The sequence below is a fragment of the Heterocephalus glaber genome, unplaced genomic scaffold (genome assembly GCF_053883595.1).
Source record: "Heterocephalus glaber isolate CG9 unplaced genomic scaffold, H.glaber_assembly_v1.0 deba00001481, whole genome shotgun sequence".
NCBI classification, from domain to species: Eukaryota; Metazoa; Chordata; class Mammalia; order Rodentia; family Bathyergidae; genus Heterocephalus; species Heterocephalus glaber.
The window spans coordinates 14,495,000-14,522,923 of record NW_028258317.1 but is presented as its reverse complement, the minus strand read 5'-3'; the positions used below and the strand labels follow the sequence as shown (position 1 = coordinate 14,522,923).

The following is a 27,924-nucleotide window of genomic DNA, read 5'->3' as shown; positions in this document are numbered from 1 at the left end:
TCTATAGAGACAGAAACTATACAAGTGGTTGCCTGGGGCTAGGAATGGGAACAGACAGTGATTGCTGAGGGGAAGAATCTTATTAGGTAAAAATGTTCTAAAACTGGATTGTATTGATTGTACAACATGGTAAATTTACTAAAAATCATTTAATTGTATACTTAAAATGAGTAAATCTTATGGTATGTAAATGTTCCTCAGTAAAGCTGTTAAAATGACAAACAATTAAACAGCAGTAGATACTTATCAAAAGTATACACTGAGAACCTTCAGTACGTTTTTAAAAACAATATTTTTAAAAAATTAAAAAAATTTTTTGGTACTGGGGATTGAGCTTGGGTCCTTGCGCTTGCACAGCAGGCAGCGAAACCACTGAGCTAAATCCCCAGCCCCATTTTTAATGATGAACCTTTAGAAATTTTCTGTGCAGGAAGGAGAATATGGCCGCTATTATTGTTTCCTTATAGTCATGGGTGGAAGGGAGAAGAGTCCCTAGTGTAGTAAAAGAAAGAAAAATATATGTGAAATTTAATGTTATTCACAGATTATATGATTATATAACTGCCAAACTTTTCTAAGATGGCCATACCATTTTACATTCCCACCAGCCATGTACAGTCTAGTAATAAGGGTTCCAGTTTCTCCACATTCTTGCAAACACATGCCAACAGGGGTTGGCAAACTTTCTGTAAAGGACCAAGTAGTAAATATTTTAGGCTTTGAGTACTATATAGTCTCTGAGCAGTCATATATAAATAATACATGGATGGATATGGCTGTGTTCATATAAGCTTTCTTTATAAACAAGTCAGTGGGCCACATTTGGACTGTGGGTCATAGTTTTCCAGCCCTGGTGTATATAAAAATTCTAGAAATTCTTCAGAGAAATTTTAAGAGTTAGTAAGACTTAACCAAGACTCCTAGATACAAGTTATGCAAAACAGTATGTTAAAAATCTTAAAATATATCAACCATATAACCCAGAAGTTCCTCTAGTGGGTATATATTCAAGTGAAATTAAAACAGTAGGTCATAGGATATAGTTCTATGTTCATTGCAGCATACAGTACCCAAGATATGGAGTCAGTGTAAGTGTTCATCAACAAATGAATGTATTTTTAAAATGTGGTACATATATAATCCCAGCACTTGGAAGGCTGAGGCAGGAGGATCGCTGTGAGTTCAAGGCCAGCCTGGGCTACATAGTGAAACCCTGTCTCAAAAAAAAAGTGGTATATATAGACAAAGGAAAACTAGTCAGCCTTCAAAAAGAAGGAAATGTTATCATTTGGAACAACATGGATGGACCAGAGAAGGACATTATATTAAATGAAATAAGCCAGGCACAGAATGACAAATACTGCTTTTATGCAGAATCTAAATAAGTCAAACTATTAGAAGCAGAGACAAGTAAGGATAGGTGAAGAGGGGTCAGAGGATACAGAATTTCAGACCGGAAGAATAAGTTTAAGAGACTGATATTGTACAACATGGTGACCACAGTTAATAATGATGGTGTTGTATACTTGGAAATTTCTAAGAAAGTAGATTTTAAGTGTTTCATCTCAAATAAGTGTGACGATACATGTACTAATTAGCTCAACTATATATATATATATATATAATTATTATTATTATTATTATTTTTTTAAACATATGGCCTGGGGTTGTAGCTCACTGGCAGAGCACACATTTAACATATACAAGGCTTCAGGTTCAATCCCTAGCACCACAAAAAAGATCATTTTATGTACCATAGATATATACAATTCTTTATTAAAAATTAAAGATTGTTAGCAATTAGATAAGACAAAAATGTGTCCCTCCTAATTACTGTTGTGATTATATCACAAAATTTAAATTTTTATAGTATGTAATTTTTCATTAAAAAGTTGTACATAGAAATAAATTACAGTAGAAGATGTGTAACCTTTAAGGGAATTTTGTAATATTTCATTTAAATCACTGAAGACCTAAATAAAGTCTACATATGAAGAGACTCAAAAACTATAATAAGCATATTTTAAAGTAAAGGGCATAAACTGGAACTCCTTAAAAATGGATTCACCCTTAGGTAGGCCTCATGGCACATGCCTGTAATCCTAGCACTCAGGAGGCTGAGGCAGGGAATCATCTAGAGTTCAAGCAAACCTGGACTGCACAGCAAGACCATGTCTCAAAAAAAAAGGATCCCAGTCAGCTTTAGTTCCCCAGTCTTAAATGAGCAGACAGCCAAAGATAGACATTTGATAAAAACTATTAATACAGAGACACAAATGGAAAGATTTTTTAATAAACAGACAACATAAAAGGGAAGAAAACTTTTTAAACAGTTATCTATGCTGGAAGCACACACTTGTTACTCCAGCCCTCTGAGAGGCTGAAGCAAAATCTCAAGTTCCATCTAGCCTGGGCAACTTGGCAACTTAGCAAGACCTTGTCTCAAAAGAGCTGGGGGTGTAGTTCAGTGGGAACGCCTTGGGTTCAATCCCCAGTACCACCAAAAAAACAAAAACCCTTAATGCTTGAAGCAAACTTGGAATGCAACAGAGGATGGAGAGGAAGTGTCTCAAGTACTAATATTGGTCTACTTAACATGGGTGATGAGTCACAAATGTTCACTTTTCTTTAAGCTCTACACATTTTTTTTCTGTATATATGATATTGTTCATAATTTTAAAAATAAAAAAGAAACAAAAATAGACAAGGTGCCAGGTGTGAAGTTGCCAACCTGTAATCCAAGTTACTCAGCTGGCAGAGGCAGGGGAATTGCAAGTTTGAGACCAGCCTGGGCAATTTCATAAGACCTTGTGTCAAAATAATTTGGGGATGTAGTTTAGCACCTCTTCCTGGGCCCAATCTGTGAGAGAGAGGAAGAGAGGAGAAAAATAAGAGATAGAGACATAAAGAGACTAGACAAATTTTGAAAAAAAAATCACGAAATTTGTTTTAAAAGAAACAGTACAACTATGGAAATTTAAAACACATAGAGCAGACAGTTCAAACATTAGGATAGACTCAGTTTAAAACAATAGATTAGAGGGCCGGGGATTTAGCTCAGTGGTTTCGCCGCCTGCTGCGCAGGCGCAAGGACCCAAGCTCAATCCCCGGTACCAAAAAAACCAAACAAATAAAAAACAATAGATTAGAAAGTAGTTATTAAAATGTCATCCAGGACGTTCTTTACTTTGGTGCTTGGGAAGACCCTGTTTTTGGACCACATTGAGAAGAGCCATTGAAAAGGTCATAATATTGCAGTTCAGAAGAAAAGAACAGAGTTAAGTAGTCAAGAAAATGCCTCCTCTTTGAAATGGATGTACTGGTCTCCAGAGATGATCTAGAAAGTGTTGAAAGTCTTATAAGAGAGTTCATTAGCTATTTGGGCTCACTTATAAAGCAGGTGGTGTTTGAGCACATGGAAGATGCCTTGATCTTAAAGGAAGCATGTGAGTGGGTTGGTCACAAAGTAAAACAGCTAAAGTAAATGCAAAGCAAGAAATTCTCACGGAATGCAGGTGAAAAGGCCAAAGAAATTAAGATACAAAAAGAAGAAAAAGAGAGATGTAGAGGGCCTGTCCAGAAGACATGATGCATGCATAATAGGAATACCTGAAACAGAGGACAAAGCGAATGAAACTGAAACAATAATTAAGGAACTAATTTTAAAAAAACTTGGGCCAGAGATTTAGCTCAGTTGTTCTGCCGCCTGCCCCTCAAGCGCAAGGTCCCGAGTTCGATTCCTGGTACAAAAAAAAAAAACTTTACAGAGTTGAAGAACAAAGTTGGCCTGCAAATGAAGAAGCTCACAAGGAACCTTTAAAATTTAATGAAAAGAATGCAACACCTGGATATATCCTGATGACTTTTAAATTTCAAGGATAAAGAAAAAGTTTTGCAAGTATCTAGACAGAGAAAGCAGGTTACCTATAAAGGACCAAAACTCAGACTGACCTCAGATTTTTCTCTTGCAATTCTAAATGCTAGAAGACAGTGAATAATATCCAGAATTTTAAAGGAAAATACTTGTGAACCAAGAATTATATACTGTACCTTGCAAGTTAGTATTTCTGAATGAAGCCATCTAGAAGACATTGTCAGATACCAAAGGGATAAGAAAGTATATTGACCAAGAACCTTCTCTGAAAATTTTGCTGAATGATGTATTTCAGCCAACAGAAAAATTTAAAAGAGTAGGGACATAATTGTATGAAAGATTTGATAGTAATCATTAAAACTAGTTAAGAAGCATAAAGTCTAAAATTGTTACATATAGGGTAATAAACCTAAATGTAAAATAGATTTGTAAGCTAGATCTAAAATTTTCAGTTTATATAGTTTTAAACTGTCAAAGTACATGCTAAATATTCAATGTATTGGGCAAATACTGTTTTATTTTTTCCATGTAATATTATAGATAAAGATGGATGTTAAGCCAAATGTATGTTAGATAAGCGCCTTGTCATTGTGGGCAGGACAGGTACAGTAAAAACATTCTAAACATTAATTTAACTAAATTGGAAAATGGTACAATGTTATTTCTCTTAAAAAGAAAAACTAACAAGTTCATAATATTAAAACTGATAAGGCAAGGAGAAAATTTCCAAAGCACTGGTTGGAGAAGGGTGGATGTGTTTGAAATATTGAATTGGGAAAACCAGTAATTACTGTATCAAACAGTAGTTCATATAAGTCAATTTGTCACTGAATTGTGGACAAAAAGAGAATATATACATTCCAAGTTTCTAGAATAAAAAAAGTGAAAAAACAAAGAAAAATTAGCAAAAGAAAAACACCAAGGAAGTGTTAACATTTGCATAAAAGCTATTGACAGAGATACAGGTGAATTATACTCAAACTAGTTAAATTCCCAATTTATAAAATCCAATTGAGTAAAAATAAAATCAATCTCTGATCTGAAATATTCACATTTGTATAAAACAAAGGTTAGGAGTGTTTAAAAGTAATAGAAACTCTTTAGGCTATAGAAATGGAGAGGAACTTTTTTTTTTTTTGTACTGGGGATCAAACGGGTCCTTGGGCTTGCGAGGGAGGCAGTGGAACCACTGAGCTAAATCCCCAGCCTGAGAGCAACATTTTTATTAGGGAAAAAAAGTATATTATAAGACATTTTACATTTAAGAGACTATGTTGCATTCATATGTAAGATTTTTGTTCAGTATCTTGATGTGAGTAGTAGTTTTATTGTTGTAAACTGATAAAAATACAGATATCTTTTTTTCTGCCTCATCTTTATTCACTTTTTTCTTCCCTTTCCCAAACATCTATAAAATCAAGCTCACTTGTATATGTGAAAAGAATTTTTTTTCCTTATATTCTTTTGTTTGGTACATTTTAGGTATACAATACAACAAATACAGATATTTTTAAACCCATTTAAAATTAGTCCATTTTATGTACTTACAATTCATCAATTAATCCTTCAGTTAAAGAGAATACATGTAGAAAGGGAAAAAAGTTATCCAGAATACAGCATACAAAAATAAGGAGATAGAATACATGAAAGAGCAATTATGAGATAAGGAGAGTCAAATTTGAGTGATCAGGCATGTGTTTGGAATTCCAAAAGAATAGAGAAAAGGAATGAGGCAATATTGAAATGATTACAGAATTTTCCAGAATATATAAATAACATGTATCTTAAGATTTAGAAAGTCAAATGAATGTCAAAAAGATAAAAAGAAATCCAAATTTACAGATACCAAAGTAAAGCTGTAAAACTCTAAAGACAGAATATCAGCCAGAAGAGGTAATAAAGATAAAGCAACAGATAGACTGATCCAGATTTATAAGTGTTAATAATGGAAGCTCTGGGGATGTAGCTCAGTGGCGCCACACCTGCCAGGCAAGCGGAAGGTCCTGAGTTCGATCACTGGTACTGGGGGAAGAAAGGAAAAGAAATAATGGAAGCCAGAACTCAGTGAAACATTATTCTCAATATTCAGAAAGAAATAATGATCAACTTTAAGTTGTATGCTTAGTTACACCTTTATTCAAAAAGAATGAAATATAAGATTTCAGAAAAATAAAAAGTGATAAAGTTTACCTCAGCAAAGCTTTACTTTAAAAAATTCTGAGGGGTGTACTTCAGAAAGAAAGAGGCTTTTTTAAAAAGAAAAGTCAAAGGTGAAAGGAATAGTGAGCAAAAAAATTGTGATATGTGTAAATCTATACATTGCTATAAATTCTGCTATGAAGGGAAAAGTAATTCTGTCACTGAATCACTGTATTTATGATTACTAGGTTCTGTTGATTTGATTTGTTCTGTAGGTGTACAGAAGATGGGTGTCCCCATAAGAAGTTCTTTCACACACGTTTTCTCATGCGAATGAGATTAACACCAGATTGTTCCAAAATGTTGATCTCAACGTCTTCGGGATATCTCTTGATTTTGCATGATCTTGACTTAACTAAATCTTTAGAAGTAGGCAGCTATCCCATTTTGAGAGCAAGAAGAACTACATCAAGTTCAGGTAAGCTTTTCTTTTTTTGATTAAAAAGAGAGTTTTCTAAAGAATCTGAGACATTAGGGATGGTATGTGATTTCACCAGTGTTGCATTCCAAAAATAGTATCAGGAAAAAGGATTGAAAATTAAAGGTATTCCTTTTTCTTTCTTTCCTTTTTGCAGCACTGAGGATCAAACCCATGGCACTCTACATCCCCAGGCCTTTTTATTTTGAGGCAGGGCTGGCCTTGAATTTGTGATCCCCCTGCCTCAGCTTCCTGAGTAGCTGGGATTGCAGATGTGCACACTGTGCATGAGTAAAAGGCATTCATTAGAAGACTCACTAAAAGCTTTTTTCCAAGGAAGTGTAAAGATCTATGTGTATTTGTGGCATAGCATTTATTTGTGCCTCTGTATTACAAATGGCCTAGAAGAATAACTACTCTTAAAATTCTTTTAGTTTTGTGCTAGCCAGAGAGTCTTTCATCAATACTTCTAAATCATTGCCATCTCAAAAATTAGTGATAGTTCAAGGTAGTATCAGTTTTCCAAAGTCCTGAGGGAACCCAGCAGAACTTTTAAATTATGGTCATTAAAAAGTTTTAGCGTTAAGTCTGTACTATATACCTAGACTTCCAGATGACCAGATACAGGTAGCTGGTGCCATCTTACACCCTCTTGCCAAAGCCCTGTCCCTTCTCCCATTGCTGATTGCATTAGACTTAAGTGATATTAGGGCTTAGAAAATTTTAAGTACTGTATTTTATCAACATGTGATTAAAAAGAATATATTTCATCTACCTTTGAGAAAGACAGGATTGTTCTACGAACATATCTATTATTATAATACTGCTTTTATTAACAAGAAAACAGACTGTTCATGAAGTGCTACTAAAAGATAACTACAGGGGCCAGGGATTTAGCTCAGTGGCGCCACGTCTGCCTTGCAAGTGCAAGATCCTGAGTTTGATCCCTGGTCCCCCCCCAAAAATAAAAGGTAACTTCAAATGATTGGACTATTTCTCCATGATGCATAGGACCACTCCTGAAGACTGTTGAGAAAGTGCAGATGTAACTACTGCAGTTGCCTAATTAAACTTTAAAAGGAGACATTTAAGTTTTACCAACTCACTTGCAACCGATGGTTTTTATAAATATGCAGACATTATCCTTTTGGATACCAACTTGCCTTTTTAAGTTAAACATGAATAACCAACTTTAGCTTAGTGAAAAATAGTGATTTAGAAGGTGCAGTTAACCTTGAAACCAAGAAACTTTGCAGTCTTCTCAGGGTAATCTGATATTAAATAATATCACAGGAATTTAGAATTCCAGCCAGGCATGGTGGTACTCAGTGTGAAGGCCCCAGGTTTAATCCCCAGTACTACAAAAAATAAAAAAGAATTCCCTACGGAAGTTGGGGCTACTGGAAATGTACAAGGAAAACTGAGATTGTATTTGAAGTAATACATCAAACTTGACTATCCAATGTTAATCCTATTTTTTCCACAAATTTTAATGTAAAGTTTTGTATTATATTTCTTTTTTGTTGTTGTTAAATTCTTTTATTGGTACATTTTAGGTATACAACACAATTACATTTCTCATTGGGAATTGTACCTTTACATAATGCATCTTGGATCTTATTTTTTCCCCATTCCTAGCCCTCCCTTCACCCCCTCCACCCTTCCCTATTTACAAAGAATTTATTTCCATTGTTTCCATTTCTCATCATTTTTCCTTTCCCTTCTTTCCTTTCCCCTGCCCCTCCCACTACTCCTACCCCTTTGGACCTTTTCTTCCTATTTTTCATTATTGATTATTCATTCTAATCATTGGTACATTTTAGGTATACAATATAATGGCATTCATCATTGGAAATTTGCACCTTTACATAATCTCTCTTGGTTCTTATTTTTCACCCTTGCCCAGCCCTCCCTTCAACCCCTCCATTCCTCCCTATTTACAAAGATTTTGTTCCTATTTTTCCATTTTCTCATATTAATCCCATTCCCTTCTGTCCTTTCCCCTAGCCCTCCCTCTTCCTTCCCCTTTGCCCCTTTTCTTCCTATTTCACATTACCTATTATACATTTTAGTCCTTATTTACACTTTCAATTTCTCACACGAGAGAAACTATTTGGTATTTATACATGTGTGTCCCATTTATTTCACTTAAGAGTATCGCCTCAATGTGCATCCACTTAGCTGTAAATGTCTCTAATTTCTCATTTTTTATGGCTGAGTAGTACTCCATTTTAGTCAAAAACCACATTTTCTTTATCCAGTCTCCAGTTGATGGGCATTTGGGCTGTTTCCAAGTTTTAGCTATCACAAACTGTGCTGCTATGAACATGGGCGCACATATATCACTGTATTATGATTCTTTTAATTCTTTGGGGAAGATCCCCAGCAGTAGAATAGCGGGGTCAAATGAGACTTCCAGTCCTAGTTCTTTGAGGTATCTCCATACTGATTTCCACAGTGGTTGCACAAGTCTACACTCCCACCAGCAGTGGAGCAGGGTTCCTCTTTCCCCACAGCCCCGCCAGCATTTGTTATTGGTTGATTTCATGATAGCAGCCATTCTTTCTGGAGTGAGGTGGAATCTCAGCATTGTTTTCATTTGCATCTCTCGAATGACCAGTAATGTTGAGCATTTTTTCATGTATTTATTTGCTATTTCTACTTCCTTGTCTGAGAAATGTCTGTTCATTTCAGATGCCCATTTTTGGATTGGGTCTTTAAATTTGGGAGGTCTGATCTTGTATTGTATTTTATAGGTAGTAGTCACATAATTTCAGAAATTACAATAGGGCCGGGGATTTAGCTCAGTGGTTCTGCCTCCTGCCTCACAAGCGCAAGGTCCCAAGTTCGATCCCCGGTACCAAAAAAAAAAAGTTTACAATAGAAGTTTTGTTATGCTTTAAAACCAGTAATGGACCTTTATTGGACCTGTTATTCTCCATTAAACAACAAGGTAAACAGCTCAGCTTTCATTTTCATTAAATTTTATTACTCTGCTTTAGTATGAAAATTATAGGAAGCCAAAGATGTTCCTATGCTTATTTGTTTTTTTATTTTTATTTCACATAAGCAAGTCTTTGGTATAAAAAATTTAGAAAGGGCCTACACCTTAACAGTACATTTCAGAGAACTGTCCTGATTTTTCCATCTTACTTATAGCCTAGTTTTATGTGAGCTCTTTGTGGCCATATTTTAGGTGGATTTTTAAAGTATAGTTCAAGTTGATAATTAAAAAGTTAAACACTACCAGTGTTATGTTACATTTATTGTCAAACTCTGTATCTTCAAGATTTGACCAGTTCATCAAGTTCGTCAGGTCCTAGAGTTTCTGGTTCACCTTGTCATCATAGTGATTCTAATTCATCTTCAGAGAAACATGTGTCAAGAGCCTCTCAAAGAGAAGGTAAGTGAAAAGCTGGATTTTATAATCTTGTAACAACAGATTCTACCAAATAACTTTTTTTAAATTTGGTTTTAATCCACAAAAATAAAATCTAACAGAGATGAGGCTATTTCTTATCCCTAGTCATCATTTTCCAAAAGCTACCCATCTTGTGTTTAAATCTTTGATAGAATTTGAGCTTTGGTTTTATTACCTGGGCCAAACTTAGTTTGGTCTGGTTTGGAGAGGAAGCAGTTGGGAAATGCAGATTCTAATCAGGATTGTTGTGAAAATTAAATGAGAATGTATATGAAAGTACTATATAAATATAAGGAATTAATTTATCAAGTGATTTTGAAAGTCACCTGATATTTCGCTCTGGAGGCCTTTTGCTCTACCATTCTTTTCTGTGCATTGCCTGACAGTCTTAGAGGAGCTGTGAGATAAGGTGAGCTCTAATCTGACCCACTTGTATCTGCCAGTCCTAGTCATTCTGGCAGAACCGGCTGCTCCACTGTCCCTTTTACCTCCTAATTGAAATATTTTCTACCTATACAAATCTACTACTACTGTCTCTCTCTATTAATCCAAATCTAAGCTCTTATTGCATTTGTTATCTTCCTCTTTTAGGATTGATTAGTATTGACCAAGTGTGTCTTTTTTTGGGTTATTTTGGGCCACCCTTTAGAAATGGGCACATCTCTACTTCAATATTTAGAGCACCATTAGAACTCTTATTTTGGGGATAAAATCTGCTCTGGATTCTCAGTGATGTAGCACAAATAAAACCAAAGTAGCTCATGCTCAAGTGAAATTCATCTTCCAGTTTTCCTTTCTGCTTTTCTGCCTGGTTTCCTGCATGGTTCTTCCTTCTGTCAACTTCCACAGAACCTCCAAAGAGTACAAATAGCAAACAACTACTGCCTACCTATTTAGAGTATCTTTCTTTTCTGCTTTTGTTAGAACTTCACAAAATTAATTCCTAAAATAGGAGTTTTTCTTTAAAATTATTAAAATGCAGTCACATGTGTAAACATTATTTAGGTATAGTATGATTGTAGTAGTTTGATTTACAGCTTCATGGGTTTCTGTCAATGATGTAGTAATCTAAAGTGGATCTTTAAAATAAGATCATGCATTTGCTTGAAAATATGAAATTCCTAAGCTGCTTCCTTACAATATCTGTGGAAATATTCTCTTCATACCTAAGGAATATGTCACTCCTCTAAGTAACAGTGACTTACTGCTGATGTCGTTTTCATTGAGGGGCTGGGTAGAAGGAAATGCTGGGACACTGTACAATCACCAGGAGGGTATATGATTGACAGTGTCTCCCATTCTTTATTTTGACTTGCCTTTATGTAAAGTGTCTTCTCTCACCTCCAGAATTATAGCTTTATTTGTTGTTTATAGTACAGACAGTTCCCAATTTACAGTAGTTCGATTTAGGATTTTTCAGCTTTACAGTGGTACAAAAATGATATGCATTCAGTAGAAACTGTGCTTTGAATTTTGATCTTTTCTTAAGTTAGCAATATGCAGGATGATACTCTTTCATGATGCTGAGGTGTAGCTCCCTGTAAGCCATGCAGTCATGAGAATAAACAACATGTGTTCTATAATACACTGTGTGACTGTGCTGTGATATTTGGTAGGTTAGGTGTATTAAGTGCATTTTTAACTTAATGATGGTTTTTCTAACCCCAGTAAGTAAGTAGAGAAGTAGAGAAGCATCTACACTGTCCTTTGGGATTTTAAGTCCTGATTCTTTTATATACTAAAGGCAATTGTCCTGGCTTCCTATATTTTCTTCTTTGCCCTACAGAGCACTAAGTCCTCTGAGATGAGAATTGTTATTGTTTCTAGTCTCCTATATCATGTAACTATGGTTCTTTTTGTTTTTCTTTTTTGAGGCAGGGTCTCACTTTGTAATTCAGGCTGGCTTTGAACTGTGTAGCCTAAACTGGCCTCAAACTCGTGGTAATTCTCCTCCCTCAGCCTCTTGAATGCTGGGATTACAGACTTGTGCCACCATGTCCAACATAACTGTGCTTCTTAATAAAGAATTTTCTCTCATCCAAGTACTAACCAGGTCCAACCCTGCTTAGCTTGTGAGATTGGGCACAATCAGGGTGGTATGGCCGTAGACGTGATGCACGCCTGTAATCCCAGCACTCGAGAGGCTGAGGGAGGAGGATTTTCACAAGTTCAAGGCCAGCCTGAACTTGAGACCCTGTCTCAAAAAATAAATAAACTTTCTGAGATGTAGATCCAATAAAAAGGACCCCTACTCAGCTTTCATGCCTGAAGTGCCTGGTGATTTCTATTACAAGACTTCAGGATTTTTTTTTTTTTTTTTTTTTTAAGACTAGGACTTGCTGTGTAGTCCAAACTGGCCTTGAACTCACAGCAGTCCTCCTGTGTCAGCCTCCTGAGTTCTGGGATTACAGGCCTGGGCCACCATGCCCAGCAAGATTCTTTAGTTGTAGTGATAGTCTTTCTTCATGCCCCCACTCCAAAAACACATACCATATATGGGGGGGGGGGGGGACATCTTCTTTTACATGTGGTAGCATAAAGGACAGACTAAGGGTTAAAGCATGGGATACAGCTGCCAGAAATCTTAGTTTTGATTGACTACTTTAGTCTTTGAATAATACAAATGCAAAATTTTCATTTTCTTGTATTTCAGGAGTTTCACCACGAAACAGCCTTGAAGTCTTAACCCCTGAAGTTCCTGGTGAGAGAGATCGTGGAAACTGCATTACATCCTTACAACTGCACCCCAAAGGCTGGGCCACGCTTCTTCGGTGCTCAAGCAACACTGATGATCAGGAGGTATAGACAACAGCCCTCCACCTTCAGCAGGGTTCATTGGACAAATTGCCATTGCCATGTGTGAAGACCTTAGGCTGATCACTACATATAGTCTCTACCCTCAAGGCCACATTGTCATAGACCCTGCTTCTCAACTCTGCTGTTCTGTTCTCTATTGAGTATATTTATTCCTTGCAAATTTGTCTTCCTTCTCTCCTGCCTGGGTATAGTGAACTGGGAATTACTCTAATGGCCATCATCAATTCAGACTGTGCCTACCTTCTTAATTTTTGCTTTCTTTATCTCATTCTTAAAAAATAAAAGAATATGTAAAACAAAAAGCCTTTTATAGTAAGCATAGTGCTGAGATATTTCAGCCAAGCTGGCTAAATGAGAGGTTTTGGTAAGTCAGTTATAATTTTCTCTTTTTAAAAACCGAAGGAAACTGGGAAAGGAAGGGACTAAACATGACAAGGGGTAAAGGTTAAATGACCTTAGTATTGTCATCACTGTAGAAAGAAAGAGCTTTCCAAAAGATATTACTGGTTTGGGAAATTGAAAGGAGTGAAGAGGAGCCTTTGAAATGTGTATGGGAAGAAGTACTTCAGGGCTTGAGAGTACCCAGGAATTTTTAAAATATCAAAATTGTTATTGCCATCAAAAAAGAAAATGTATTACTACAGAAGTCACAGGCAGCCTCTGGAATCAAAAGGCTTAAAGCATCATAGCACAGAATAACTTCAGTTTATAAAGCAAGAAAGTAGCTTACAAGTTTTGTTTTTCTTTATTTTGGTTTGTTGAAACAGGGTCTTGCTATTTAGTTCAGACTGGCCTTGAACTCACTATGAACCCTAGGCTGGCTTTGAACTCATGGTGATTCTCCTGCCTCAGCCTCCTAAGTGGTGGGATTACAGGCATGTGCCACTACACCCAGCACTGGAATTTACAAGTTTTGTTAGGATGGGGACAGTAGTCATCTGATTGATTTCTTGCAATAATTTCATGACTTTGGCAATCTGTTGAGGCTTTCAAAAATTAAGAGATATCTGTAGCACTGTTTGGGGCTCTGTAACCTTGGTTTGTCTCCTTTCTCTCCTCTAGTGGACATGTGTCTATGAATTTCAAGAAGGAGCTCCAGTGCGACTTGTCTCACCTCGGTGTTCCCTACGACTGACTCATTACATTGAAGAAGCCAATGTAGGCAGGGGTTACATCAAAGAACTTTGCTTCAGCCCTGATGGGCGAATGATTTCTTCCCCACATGGCTATGGAATTCGCTTGTTGGGATTTGACAAACAGTGCAGTGAACTTGTTGACTGTTTACCCAAAGAAGCCAGTCCCCTGCGGGTGATCCGTTCTTTGTATTCTCATAACGATGTGGTACTGACGACAAAATTCTCTCCAACACATTGTCAGATTGCCTCAGGGTGCCTTAGTGGACGGGTCTCTTTGTATCAGCCAAAGTTTTAGGCACAACTTACATCAAATAAGGAACTCTTGTGGCATTGGACTTGATAAATTACTTCAATTTAGGTGAAGTATTTTCTTAGAAGATCTGATAAGATTGAGTCAAGACCCTGGTTCATATGGGTCCATGAACATCCCTGTGACCTGAGTACTTGGTCACCCAGCATCATACAGGCGTGTTGAAGCTAGACTCTATGCAGCACCATCTTTTTTTTAGCATTCCTCTGCTCCTGCTGATCTGTGCCACTGAACTCCAGTTCTTCTGGTTACTTTGCTTGGTAGCTCTTGTTAAGTTTCCTTGTTCTCTCCTTTTTTCCTTCCTATGCTCCCTGCCTGCCTTCTCTTTTTTCTCTTTTTTGGTTTTAGTATGAATTTTGTGGACATTTGGCGGGAGTTTTGGTTGGGATACAAGAAACCTTTGATGCATTGAATAAAATCCAGAAGTTGGATGTTAGCATACCGATTGTTGAAAAAGAAATGTCATCTTCATTTATCAGTATACTTGGCCTTTTAAAGTTGCTGTTTTATATATATATATATATATATATATATATATATATATATATTGAGCACAGATAATTGTATTATTCTTACAACTGTTAGTCTTACAACAAAATATCTTCCTGTTTCCTGTTAAAATCATACAATATTTTTCATGTTGCCGAGATTTTGTTGTGAAAATCCAGAAAAAATATTACAACTTCTTTGTAACTTATTTGTATGAATCTAAAATGTCTAAAATGTGTTCTTACTTGGTATTTTATTTCTGTCAACAGCACTAGAAAGGAAAGGAAAAGGGATGGGCTTTAGTCATTCTGATGTACAGAACAGGATTTATTTATTAAACTAGTACAGTATCTGGCCACAGAGTGATGAGAACAATGTGACTTAGATTTTCTGTGTTTTCTCTGCCAGATTCTTTGAATCACACAGGATGGTATGTTATCAGTATTGGGCTAGAAGGGAAATCAAGAGTAAATATGTGGTATTGTGCTCAGTCTTTCTTCCTTGAGGCAGGGGCCCTATGCTCAGTCTCTCACCATTAGTGAATGGAAAGCAGCAGTTGTCTTCAAACTGTTGTCATAACCCTGGTAGTCAGTGACTTCATGTCAAAGCCAAGCATTGATATGAATCCTTTTTTTGTGTTTTGTTAAGGAACACAGCAAGTAAAAACATCAGGTAAGGGCAAGTATGAGGCTGCTGCTCTGTTGAATAGGCAGCTGTCTTCCGGTCTCCATGTTGAAGGACATTCATTATATTTAGAAAGGATATGCCAGAGGCTGGAGTAATTTAAGTCCTCTGCTAGGCTTGCCCTTGTAGGTCACATACTCTCGGCCATTAGTTCTGAAATATAAGGGTGCATTATAATCTTTGAAGAGCTTGTGAAAAATTCAAAAACCTTGGCCTTACTTTAGGAGATTCTGATTCAGGCATGGAGAGGACAAGAATCTATCTCTTTTTTTTTTTTTTTTAAGCAGGAATCCCACATAGTCTTTATTCAAGTGATCTCCGGATCACAATTTGAAAAATACAACCTTAAATTTCAGTAAGTATACCCATCTGGTGCTTAATACAATCCCCACAGGCATTTTTATTAGTTAAATAAAAGTAAATAAATGAAGACAATTTTAGAAGAAGAAAATAACTTCGAATGGTACCATTTGCATTATTTGACAAAATAGAGAAGTGACTTGCCTAAGGTAAGCCTGCAAAGTTAGTAGCAGAGCCAGGACTGGAATTCAAGTCTCCTAATTCTGTGCTCAGGATAATTCTACTATATTATGCTGGATGTTAAAATCAACACCTTGTGAACGCTTTGTCTTTTAAGTTGTATTATTGTGAATATCCTTAAACTAGCCAGTAGATTGAAAAAGGAAGGCATGAGAGTAGATGCTGAAAATTCTAGTCATAAGAAGGAAAGTGTTTTATATTTAATAGAAGTGTTTAAACAACCCAAATACATGAATTAAAATGATACTTCTTTATAGGACCTGCTGAACAGCCATTCACATACATATATAGAGGTACATCTCACATGGAATAATATTGGCCCCAGGACAAATTTTTTAAAGTAAATCGTAGTACCTAAAAATTGGAAATTCTGTGGTCATTGAAAAAATTACCACAAAGCACAGGAAACATACAAACTTGCCAAAAAATTTTGTTAAACAGAAAAAACCCCACTTAGGGCCAGGGATTTAGCTCAGTGGTTCTGCCGCCTGCCTCACAAGCACAAGGTCCCAAGTTCGATCCCCAGTACCAAAAAAAAAAAACCCACTTATTTAAAATATTAGTTTTGAAGGTAAAAATAAAAAACACCCAAAATGTTATCATTAAAAGTAAGCCATAGCTTCTCGGCTTTTGGCGAAGATCAAGTGTAAAAGTAAGCCATGAAGTACAATGATCAAATTGACATTCAAAAGAAGATTCTATAAATTTTATCAGCTTTGGAAAGCATTCCATGTCAGATGCTGGACAAGTCAGATGTGTCCTAACTAAATTCAGCCAATGATTCTTGAACCACTATAGAACACTTGTAGTATGCTAATGTACCTTCTTTACTACCAACCCCCACATAAACCTTGCAAGGTAGGTAGAATGTGCCCCAAATTACTTTGGAGGTAATGATGAGTCAGAAAGATTATATGACTTGCCTGAAATTAGAAACCCAGGTATGGCTATTTGTTTTAGTTTAAAAAACGTGTTACTATGCCATTTTGATCTTAGTTTGTAAAGGATGATAAACTGACCTGTTAATTTCCTTGTTTAATATCTTCTGGAAGGTTTTGTTTGTTTTTTGCTTTACAACACTGGCCTTATTTTCTGTACCATGTGAAAGAATATTTACAATACTGACAGTTTCCATGAGAATGAATACCATAATCTCAGGGCAACCAGATAATCCATTCCTAACTTTAAAAAACCCTCAAGCATTATAAGCACCTGAAATAGAAAAGAAAATGGAAAAGCACCATAAAAATACAGCCACACAGATGAGAATTACAAATTAACCACCACAAATTCAACAAAAAAACCCTTTGCCCTCCTTGAGGTATAGTCATGACAAAAAGTCATTAGGGAATATTAATCAAGGAATTAAAGGGCATTAGGAATCGTATACTATTGGAAGGAATTAGACTTTCCAACATCACAGTATATTTTTTACTCTGAATTTTATTGTCTTTTTTTTTTTTTTGGTACTGGGGATCGAACTCAGGTCCTTGCGCTTGCACAGCAGGTGGCAAAACCACTGAGCTAAATCCCCAGCCCCCATATTCAGTCATTTTTATTCATGATAATTGGTAAATCTATTATAATTGGTAAATAGTATAATTATTGGTAAATATATAAGTATAAATTGTTTCTATGTTTTTAAAAGGTTTTTCCAGAACAGTATATTTGTGAGAATGCTATGTTGAATGAGTTGGGCACATCAAATACACAGTAGTTCCTTGCTTTCAGTTGTGAAAAGAAGTGGTTAAAGCAAAATTCTATTTTAGTCTTTTAAAAATATGCTTGGTCTTTTTGCCCATCAGCCCAAAGGATGTATATTTTGTTCTTTTTCTTTGTTACAACTGGGAGAAGAGGCCATACCAAAAATTTTATGAAAACAAGCAAGGAAAAGGTAAATCACATGTTCCCTGCTCCTATTTAGAACCAAGATCACATTGTATAATTTTTTAAGGTTATGTTCTCTGGAAAGTGCAATATAGGGAAAACACTGATTCTTTTAGAAGTCTAGTGCTTCCCATACTATTCCGAAGATATGGTACTGGCATCTATAGGTATCTGTTCAACTTGCATTTCACAGGAGAAATAGTCTGATAACTTACTGAATGACAATCATCTGCATTTAATGACCAGAAGTCACTGAGTGCTATGAAAATCCACTCAATAACACCTGTGTAGGTCATGAAGGAAACCACATAAATGAATTTTGTATAGCTGATACATATCTCTTAAGTGCCAAAATTTAAAACTTGTAGTTATTTTTGATGCAAGTCTTTCAGGTATGTTAATGTACCTCCCTGCCTTCTTAGCATGCTCAGTATAATTCACTAAAGTTATATACATAATGTATTATTAAAAATACCCAGTGAGCTCTGATGTATATAAATATTTCATAAAATATAAAGGGCTATAACAAATATGAGTTAATATCTTCAAAGAGATTCCCTCAACTTTGAGGTATATATAATCATTTGCCTCCAATTGCTAATTTTTTCATGTTTTAATATCTCCTAAGTAGTGTGTTCAAACAACATGCCTGCCTCTAACATTTTTCTTCTAATGTGCTGTGTCCGTCTGTTATGAGCTGGGACATAAGATAATCAAGCCTGTTCAGTGTCTGCAGTACGAGCTAAACAAACTGGGTGCACAATCTGTGAGACAGCATCGTTGGTTGCTTTCCATTTACCTTCTGGATAATAAAAGATCCCAGTTAAAGCCTAGGCTAGTGATTTTTCAGTTGCAGCTTAAGTGAGATACTACAAACTAAGGAAGGGTGCTGCTACATCAAGAAATAAATAGCAATGTACCAAAGTACAGCAAAGCAACAACAAAAGTTCTTTATTTGCACAAGGGGTCTTTTATGCATTTAAGAAAGAAAAAGGAAGGGTACAGGAAAATAAATCCAGATGGATTTAAGACTATTTTAGACGCCATTAACTTTGTCAATAACCATTAAAATATATGCTTAAATTATCACATGTTGTTACAAAGACAGTTTAGTCTGATTGTACTAAAATTTATATCCTAGAGATGATTCTAAGTGATGTTCTAAGAGTTTTTCCCATCCAAGTGATAATGGAAATTATTATTGAAAGAAAAGTGTCTGGTTTACCTTCATGCTGCTCTCTTTAGTTGAAAATTAATAATAGAGATATATGGGTTTTATCAGAAGCTCCGAGGAGCACATTGCACATACACACACCTCCTATATGTATGTGTATGTAAATGTCACTGTAAATGAAAATGTTACCCAGAGATAATAAAGTAATTTTTAAAATTTAAATCTGGTCCAAAGTCTTTAAAATAGGTTGAATTTTCAGCTTTCCTAAGTTTCTTCCTCATTTAGATTTCATGGCTTTTACACTGAAGAGTGAATATTTGAATTTTCTCTTAAATTTCACTGCATCCTTCATTTCTAAACTGTGCTTTCTGGTAAATTTTGGATTCATATTTTTCACTTGGATTGTTCCAGATAATATGCTAGATACCCAGAAAGCTTTCTTAGATTCTAAGGTGCTGTAAGTTCTTATGCTAGACTGTAAGCTCCTTGAGAGCAGGGACTGTCTTATTTATTCTTACATTCTCAGTGCCTGATACAGTACCTGACACAGAGTAGTTGCTCAATAAACATTTGTTGAATGAACCTTACCATATGTGGTCTCAAGTTCCCATGATGCAGAAATGTGATGTGCAAATTACTAGAGGAATCCATCATTTACAGTGATACCTCAGTTGTTGAACTCTATTCATTCCAAATTCGTGTCCAAACACTGAAAAGTTTGAGAACTGGATGTATTTTTCCCATAAGAAATAATGGAAAACCAAATACAGTATATGTTGTCTGAGTGAGAGCAGCACTTAAACTGAAGTGTCACCCCTTTGTGTCCCCAGAGAGACGTGATATGTGACTCACTTGGCCCTTCCAGGTTTTTTCAGGTCAGATATTTGGCTCAACCAATGAGCAAAGTTACAAACACCAAGCAGATTTTTAACTTTGCTATTTGAGTAGTGGAAAGTTCAAGCTTGGAGCCATTCAATAACCAAGGTATTAAAAATTAGCAGACTGTCCTCATCAAGCTGATTTATTCTGATTACTAAGCATTTCTCATTGATTTGGAAAGCTGCAAATTAAGAGTTTTTCATTCAACAAACGCTTGAATCTTACTGTATGCCAGTGTAGTATTAGGGACTCAAGATAGGAAGATAACTAAGGTCTTGGTATTCCATAGTGGCAGTTGAAATAGCTTTAGGGCTGGCTTTCCAGCCTTCAGGTGTTGAGCCTGTGCAGTCATATAGGACTCCTCACACATAGAAAGACCTCATACAGTGACTTACGAACTCAATTCATTCACGAAGGCTGCTTGTAAGCTGGTCAATGAGGGCTCAGCCTCATCTACACAGCCTTCCAAGTCTTTCTTCTGTATATGGGCAGATCTCAGTGTCCTTAGACATTGGCCCAGGATTTCTCAACCCCACACGGGAAAGGATGTTGTTCCTTCCAGAGCTGTTTAAGGGTTAAATCTATCTAAGACCATCTGGAAGCACAAGTGGCTGGCATTCGAGTCATGACTCAAGACTTTGGTCATAAGTTAAAACTAGAATTCTGGTCATAACCTCAATTGTTTATATGTCAGCCTGGTCATAACTCAAGGGTCCACTTTACTTGGTTTAGTATTCTGATACAGTCTTGAAAAGTTTCAGAAAAGCGTTTCACAATTTTATTTTGACTTGGGCTCACAAATTCGGTAGTTGGTATTACTTAGATATTAATCATTTAGACATTTTAGAAATTATAAGAGTTATAGTGTCTTCTACCACCTTCTAGAAAAGATATTCACAGTCATTGAAAACTAGCTATAAAGTGCATGCTACTTTGAAATATTTTACACACTTTTTATGTGTAGTTAACATGTTTAAAAGGTTGATGTCAAAATTATATTTACTAGGAGTTTGAAAAATTCTTTAATTTTTTATTAATAAATTTTGTTATCCCATTCCCCCCAAACCCCCTCCCCGCCCTATGTACAAAAGCTTTGTTTCCATTTTTTCCTTCTATTTTCACTTTTTTTCTTGTCCCTTCCTTTGGAAATTTTGGTTTTAACTACATGGGTGTGTGGATTCTTAGATCAAAATCAAGCTGTGACAGAGGCAATGCTTAGAGATTGCTGTTAGTGATACTCTTTTTTCAACCATGCAACCCTGTCAGAAAAAAATATTTACCAAATTTTGATTATAAATTATAGTATTGTAGTGATCTATTATATACATATAAGCATATACAAAGAAGAAACTTTTAAAAGGATAAGATATTTTAAAATCAAGGTTCTAAATGTCTTCCTGAATGTTCAGGGATGAACTTTGCTTTGCACATTTCATTTTGTAGGGCACTCTCTAAAATACAGAGTTAGCATTTTACACTAAAAATATATTTTCTAACATCTCACCTCAATTAATGTCCTGGCTATTTACAAGTTTAATTGGCATGCATCGTGGTTTTTGTAATTTTAAAACTCAGTTCTTTATCCAGTGAAAATTTTATTCTTATCAATGGGAAGTACAGTTAATAAATTCTCTCTTTTATTTGTCAATACAGTGAATTTCATATAAATTTAGAACATGCTATTTTAGTTTTCCCTAGCATAACATTTTTGTGTTGTATTATTTAACATTGTGACTGATTGTTCATTTTATCATGTTATTTTCATTCATCAGGATAATGTCAGTCATGGGACAGTCATTTTTTTTGTTAAGTCACTAAAGAAAAAATAGAATGAATCAGCTAGGTTTAGTGGCATGTGCCAGTAGTGCCAGCTACTTGGGAGGCTGAGGTGGGAAGATTACTTGAGCCTAAGAGTTCAAGGCCAGCCTACGCAACATAGCAAGACTCCATCTCAAAAAAAAAGAAAAAAGAATCTCAATTCAGATTATCTTGTCAAATTGATTTAACCACTGAACCAATTTTTACTAAGTTATCTCTGACTGACATTTGGGGCTATTTAAAAATAATTTTTTATTGAAAAGGAAATGATTATTGACACACATTAATACTAATCAGTGTTGTATATTAGTTTCCTATTACTGCTATACCTAATTACTGCAACCTTGATGGTTTAAGTCAACAAAAATTTATGTTACTCTTCTAGAGTTCCAAGATATAGATTTCTAGGTGAAAACCAACCCATCAGCAAGGCTGTGTGCCCTGTGGGGGTGCCAGAGGAGAATCATTTTTCTTTCCTTTTTCCGCCCCTTCCACCCTTCAAAGACACCAGCATAGCATCTCCTGATTTTGTTGTTGTTGTTGTTTTTCCCAAGACAGGCTCTCACTATGTAACATTGGCTGGCCTTGAATTCACAGTGATCCTCCTGGCCTCTGTTTCCCAAGTGCTGGGGTCACAGGCTTGTGTCACCATGCCCGGCTAGCATCTTCTGTTCTCTTTCCTACTCACATTCTCCTGCCTCATCCTTTCACTCACAGTGACCTTTGTGATTACATTGGGACCACTGCATCATCCAGAAAATCTTCCTATTTTAAGACCAGCTGATAAGTAAATTTAATTCCATCTACAACCTTACTTACCCCTTGCCTTGTGACATCACACACTCACAGGTCCTGGGTATTAAGGATATGGACATCCTTGAGGGGCCTATTATTCTACTTGCTTTCTGTGTTGTATACTGTGTACTAGGTTTACTGTTTCACATGGATTACTTAACCCCTACAACATTCTTATGAAGTAAGTACTGTTATTCCATTTTACAGAGGAAGAAACTAAGACTAATTTACCTGAAGTCATATAACTAGGAAGTTTCAGCACTAAGCTCATACTCAAGACTATCTGACTACATGACCAATCTTCAGTTACTATAGTGCTTTGACACCTTGTTGAGAAAATGTTCACTGCATTCAACCTATTGCAGTGATGGATAATCACACTGGAAAATAAATGTATTACAGATTTACTGTATAATTAGGTAAAATTCTAATATCAATCCAAAAAGATTGAAAAGCCTCTAATGTATTGAGGGTGAATAATGTTTCCAGAGTTGTAATCTAACATATAAGTGCTTTTCTTCCTCAGACCATTTCCTACTTTTGGTTAGCTGTTTTGGTTTATCCCTCTCATGTCGTCTTTCAAAACTAATAACTACTTAGAGAATCAGTCTAAAATAAATATTCAAAAGCTGGGCATGGTGGCATATACAAGTTATCTTAGCACTTGGAAGGCTGAGGCATGAGGACTGGGAGTTGGAGGCCAACCTGCACTACATAGTACATTCGAAATTAGCCTGAACTACATAGCAAGACCCTATCTCAAGATATAAACAAGTGGCGCCGTGCCTGCCTGGCAAATGCAAGGTCTCGGTACACCGCCCCCCGCAAATAAGTAAAATAAAACAGGCATGAAAATCATGACACACATGTACAATTATGGAAATTACCTTCACTTAGTTACTGTATCTGTACTGCGGAGCTGGAAAAAATCCACAATATTATCAAAGGGCAAAGACAAACAAGTTTAAAACTTTTTAAGGTTTGAGTCTTCCAGAGCTATATTCTAAAATCAGTCCCCCCCACCCCCGGCTCCCCCTCTCCCTCTCTCTCTCCCTCCCTTTCTTCTCCTACCCTCCTGCCCTGTGCAAGGACTGAACCTAGGGCCAGGGCCTTCATACTGATCTATGTCCCAGCTCTTTTTGTTTTCTTTAAAAAAAGTTCTTAAGGGCTGGGGATTTAGCTCAGTGGTTCCACCGCCTGCCTTGCAAGCTGAAGGATCCGAGTTCGATCCCTGGTACCAAAAAAAAAAAAAAAAAGTTTTTAAGTTTTGTAACTTTATTTTTTATTAGTACATATTTGCCATACATATTGATTACATTCATCACAAGGAGTTTGTACCTGTACATAATATATCTTAATTCTTCTTTTTTCCCCATTTCTCTCCCCTCCCTTCAACCCTTCTTCCCCTCTCGCTTTACAAAATCTTGTTTCTATCATTTTTCTTTCATTATTTTTTATCCCTATTCCCTCCCTTCCCTTCCCCCTTCCTCCTCCCTTGTTCCCCTACCCATTTGAACATGTTCTTCCTACTTCCCAATATCTGTCCTCCATTATGTTCCTTATTTGCCCTTTGGATTTCTCACATAAGAGAAACAATGTAATATTTAAACTTGTGTGTCCAATTTATTTCACTTAACTTTATGGTCACAAGGTGCATCCATTTTCCTACAAATGATTCAAGTTTTTCTTTTTAGCAGAGTAGTGCTTCATTGTATATAAGTATCACATTTTCTTTGTCCATTCATGTTTTGATGGGCATATGGGCTGTTTCCAAGATTTAGCTATTATAAATTGTGCTGGTATAAACCTGGAAAGATGCCTAGCAGAGGAACAGCTGGGTCAAGTGGAACCTCTAGTTTTAGTGTTTTGAAGAATCTCCATACTGATTTCCATGTTGGTTGTATCAATTTATACTCCCACTAGTAAAGGAGAAAGATTCTTTTTTTCCACAGCCTCTAGTATTTGTTATTGGTTGATTTCTGGATGATAACCATTATTTTTGGACATGGACTCTCAATGTTGTTTTTTTTTTTGTTTTTTTTTTTGGTACCAGGGATCGAACTCGGGTCCTTGTGCTTGCGCTGCAAGCGGCGAAACCACTGAGCTAAATCCCTGGCCCTCAATGTTGTTTTAATTTCCATTTCTCAAATGACCAGTGATGTTGAGTGTTTTCTCATATATTTATTTTCTATTTATATTTCATCTATTCATTTCAGATGCCTATTTTTGTATTGGGTCTTTGAATTTGATGGATTGCAATAAATCTGTGTAACAGTTTTGGAAATATTGCCTTTTTCAGTATATTTGTTCTGCCTATCCAAGAATGGGATATCTTTCCTTGGAGGGGAGGACCGGGGATCAAACTCAGGACCTTGCACTTGTGAGGCAGGCACAGTGCCACTGAGCTAAATCCCTGGCCCTCCATTTTTCGATATCCTCTTTGACCTCCTTTTTCACAGTACTTTAGTTTTCAATATAAAGGTCTTTCACTTCCTTCATTAGATTGATTACTAAGTATTTCATTTTTCTTGATGCTATTGTAAAAAATGTTTCTTCCTTCATTTTTCTCTCAGTGAGCTTGTTATTCATGTACAGAAATGCTATTGATTTTTGAGTGTTGAGTTTATATCCTGCTACCATCTGTTTTTTGCTTTGTTTTGTTTTGTTTTGTTTTAGACAGTCTTGCTAAATTGCTGTTACTTAGTCTGGGCTTAAACTTTTCATCTTCCTGCCTCACCCTTCCAGAGTGCTAGCTTGTGTTGATCTCCCGTTCAGCTAAGAAACCTATATTCATAAATATTCCTTCCACATAATGGGATAACTGTAGAATTACAGGGTCCATTGTGGGGTAACTATTGATGTAGTAAGGAAAATCATCAGTCATTTATAGTTACATAGTATGAATGATGAGACAACTATGTGTCAGCCGTATGTGGCAGTATTTCCCAGTGAGTATAATGGACAGAGACAGACTGTGTGTTTACATCCTAGGCTATCTTAGGAATCGGGTTCTTGTCCTTGCCTTCTCCCACCCCTGCTGAAGCACTCACGATAATGTGTCAGTATTGGGGGCCCTGCTATAGTTCGGATTTGAATACCCTCCCCCAGAGGCCCATGTTGTTGAGGCTTGGTCCTCAGCCTATGGAACTATTGTGAGGTGGTGGAAACCTTTAAGAGGCAGGGCCTAGTTGAGGGAGTTACATCATTGGGGCTGCGCCCTTCAAGGAAATATTTAAACCCCAGCCTCTTCCTCTCTCTTTGATTCCTGGCTGCCATGACTTGAGCAGTTTCCTCTGTCATATGCTCCCATCATGATGTATTTTGCCTTGCCACAAGCCCAAAAGGAAGAGGGCTAAGTAACCATAGACTGGAACCTATAAAACCATGAGCCAAGATAGACTTCCTCTTTTTTAAACTGATTTATCTCAGGTACTTGTTACCATAACGGGAAACTGACTAACACAGACCCTTTTGGGGGTGTGTGTGTGATGCACGTCTGCAATCCCAGCTTCTTGGGAGGCGGATGTAGGAGGATCACAAGTTCAAGGCCAGTCTGGGGTACATAATGAGATGCTCCCTCCAGCTCAAAAAATAAATACATAAAGAAGAGAGCTATTATAGGAACACATACTCCCTGGTGTGAGCTGTAAATAGCTATACCAACTGCATCCACTAACAATAAATCTGGAAAAGAACTGAAACTTTAACAAAGACACACATGATTCAAAATATTTATTTAAAGCTGAAGTTGTAACTTCGTGGTAGAGCACTTGCCCTAGCTCACTTATACCAAGGGTCAATACCCAGCATTGCAAAAACAAAAACAAAACAAACAAACAAAACCACAATTTTAAAAATGTAATTGTTATAGGTACAATAGATTGATGTGTTGACATTAACTAGTAAAATTCCCCCTCAGTAAAAGATGAATTTGCTGGGGTAAAATAAAGGATCCAAATGCTTTGTGAAAGAATTTTTTAAAAGTTAGTAAATAATACAAAGGATCAAATTCGTGCTGAATAAAAATAATTTTTTTTTTTTGGTACTGGGGATCAAACTCAGGTCCTTGTACTTGCATAGCAGGCCTTGAAACCACTGAGCTAAATCCCCAACCCAAAAATAAAATTTTTTGACAGTACTAGGATTGAATGTGGAACCTTCACACTAAGTTACATCCCAGCCTTATTTATTTGTTTGTTTATATTTTGAGTCACTTACTAAATTGCTCCAGCTGGGCTTGAACTTGTGATCATCCTGCTACAGCCTCCTGAGTACACAGGCATGTGCCACTATACCCAGCTGAATTTACTCTTAAGTATACGTATTAGTGCTTAGCTTGTTTCTTTCATTCTTAATAAATGTATTTAGTTGAAAGAAGGATTTCCTGGCAGTTATTGAAAATTGCAGAGTATTGGTAGGAAAATTGTAATCTCTACGCTGATTCCTGCTGGTCAGGAAGTGGGTAGACCCTTTGTTTCTGGGCCAGTTTTAAGAAAGGATAAGGTTGGGGCCGGGGATTTAGCTCAGTGGTTTCGCCGCTTGTTGCGCAAGCGCAAGGACCCGAGTTCGACCCCTGGTACCAAAAAAAAAAAAGGATAAGGTTGAAGGATTAGCTTCTGTCTTACCCACAAGCCCTGCCACAGTCTTTGGGGGACAGTCTGGGCCTGAGGTGGAGGGGCTGCTATACCATTGCTACTGAGAAAAGTAGGCAAATTCCCTTCTAGCAAATATTTCTGTAGCACTTCATGTCAGTCTGACTAGCATAACAAAAGTAAAATTAAACTATATACTGCTGACATCAAATATTCTACAATAAACTCCTAAATGATTTTTCCAACATTTTATAATGAAAATGCTCAAACATGTAACAAAATTGAAAGAATTTTACAATGAACATCCATTTACCAAGCTTCATTAATATTTTAGTATGCTTGGGCTGGGGATTTAGCTCAGTGGTACTGCCATCTGCCTCAAAAGCTCAAGGTCCTGAGTTCAATCCCCAGTGCCACAAAAAAAAAAAAAAAGAAAGAAAAAAAATTTTAGTATGCTTGTTTTATCACTTTCCTCATACTTCTTCCATCAATCATTGTAATTTTTGATGAATTTTGAAGAAATTATTGACATCTATAAGTTAAAAATCCTAAAAATCCTTAACATACTTATCATGAGAGTTCAATATTTGTTTAATTTTTCCTTTTGCTATAAAATTTACATATTAAGTAAACGAATCTCAACTGTACATTAGCTAAGTTTAGACAAATATATACACCTATAATCCCAACTCCTATCAAGGTATAGCGTACCACCCTCCTGCCCCTTCCAGCCAGGATCTACCCACCTCTTAGAGGCAACCACTTTTTTTTCCCACTAGAGAGTTGTCTCTTCTAGTACTTCATATAAATGGGATCATACATTATGCATTCCCTATGATGATTTTTAAAAGATTCCTGAGAAATTAAAATCATCTCTGGAACAGGAAGAAT

The 27,924-nt window shown here is 36.3% G+C and overlaps 1 protein-coding gene across 1 annotated transcript in view; it reads left to right on the top strand.

Moving 5' to 3' along the window:
- Dcaf10 (DDB1 and CUL4 associated factor 10) overlaps nucleotides 1-19,171 on the top strand; it is a 45,187-nt gene extending 26,016 nt beyond the window's left edge. The window contains exons 4-7 of the mRNA XM_004864984.3: nucleotides 6,289-6,491; nucleotides 9,781-9,894; nucleotides 12,566-12,711; nucleotides 13,792-19,171. Of these exons, the coding sequence (XP_004865041.1) occupies nucleotides 6,289-6,491; nucleotides 9,781-9,894; nucleotides 12,566-12,711; nucleotides 13,792-14,160 (832 nt within the window). The 3' untranslated portion in view covers nucleotides 14,161-19,171. The remainder of the gene's footprint in view (nucleotides 1-6,288; nucleotides 6,492-9,780; nucleotides 9,895-12,565; nucleotides 12,712-13,791) is intronic.
- The last annotated feature ends 8,753 nt before the right edge of the window (nucleotides 19,172-27,924 follow it).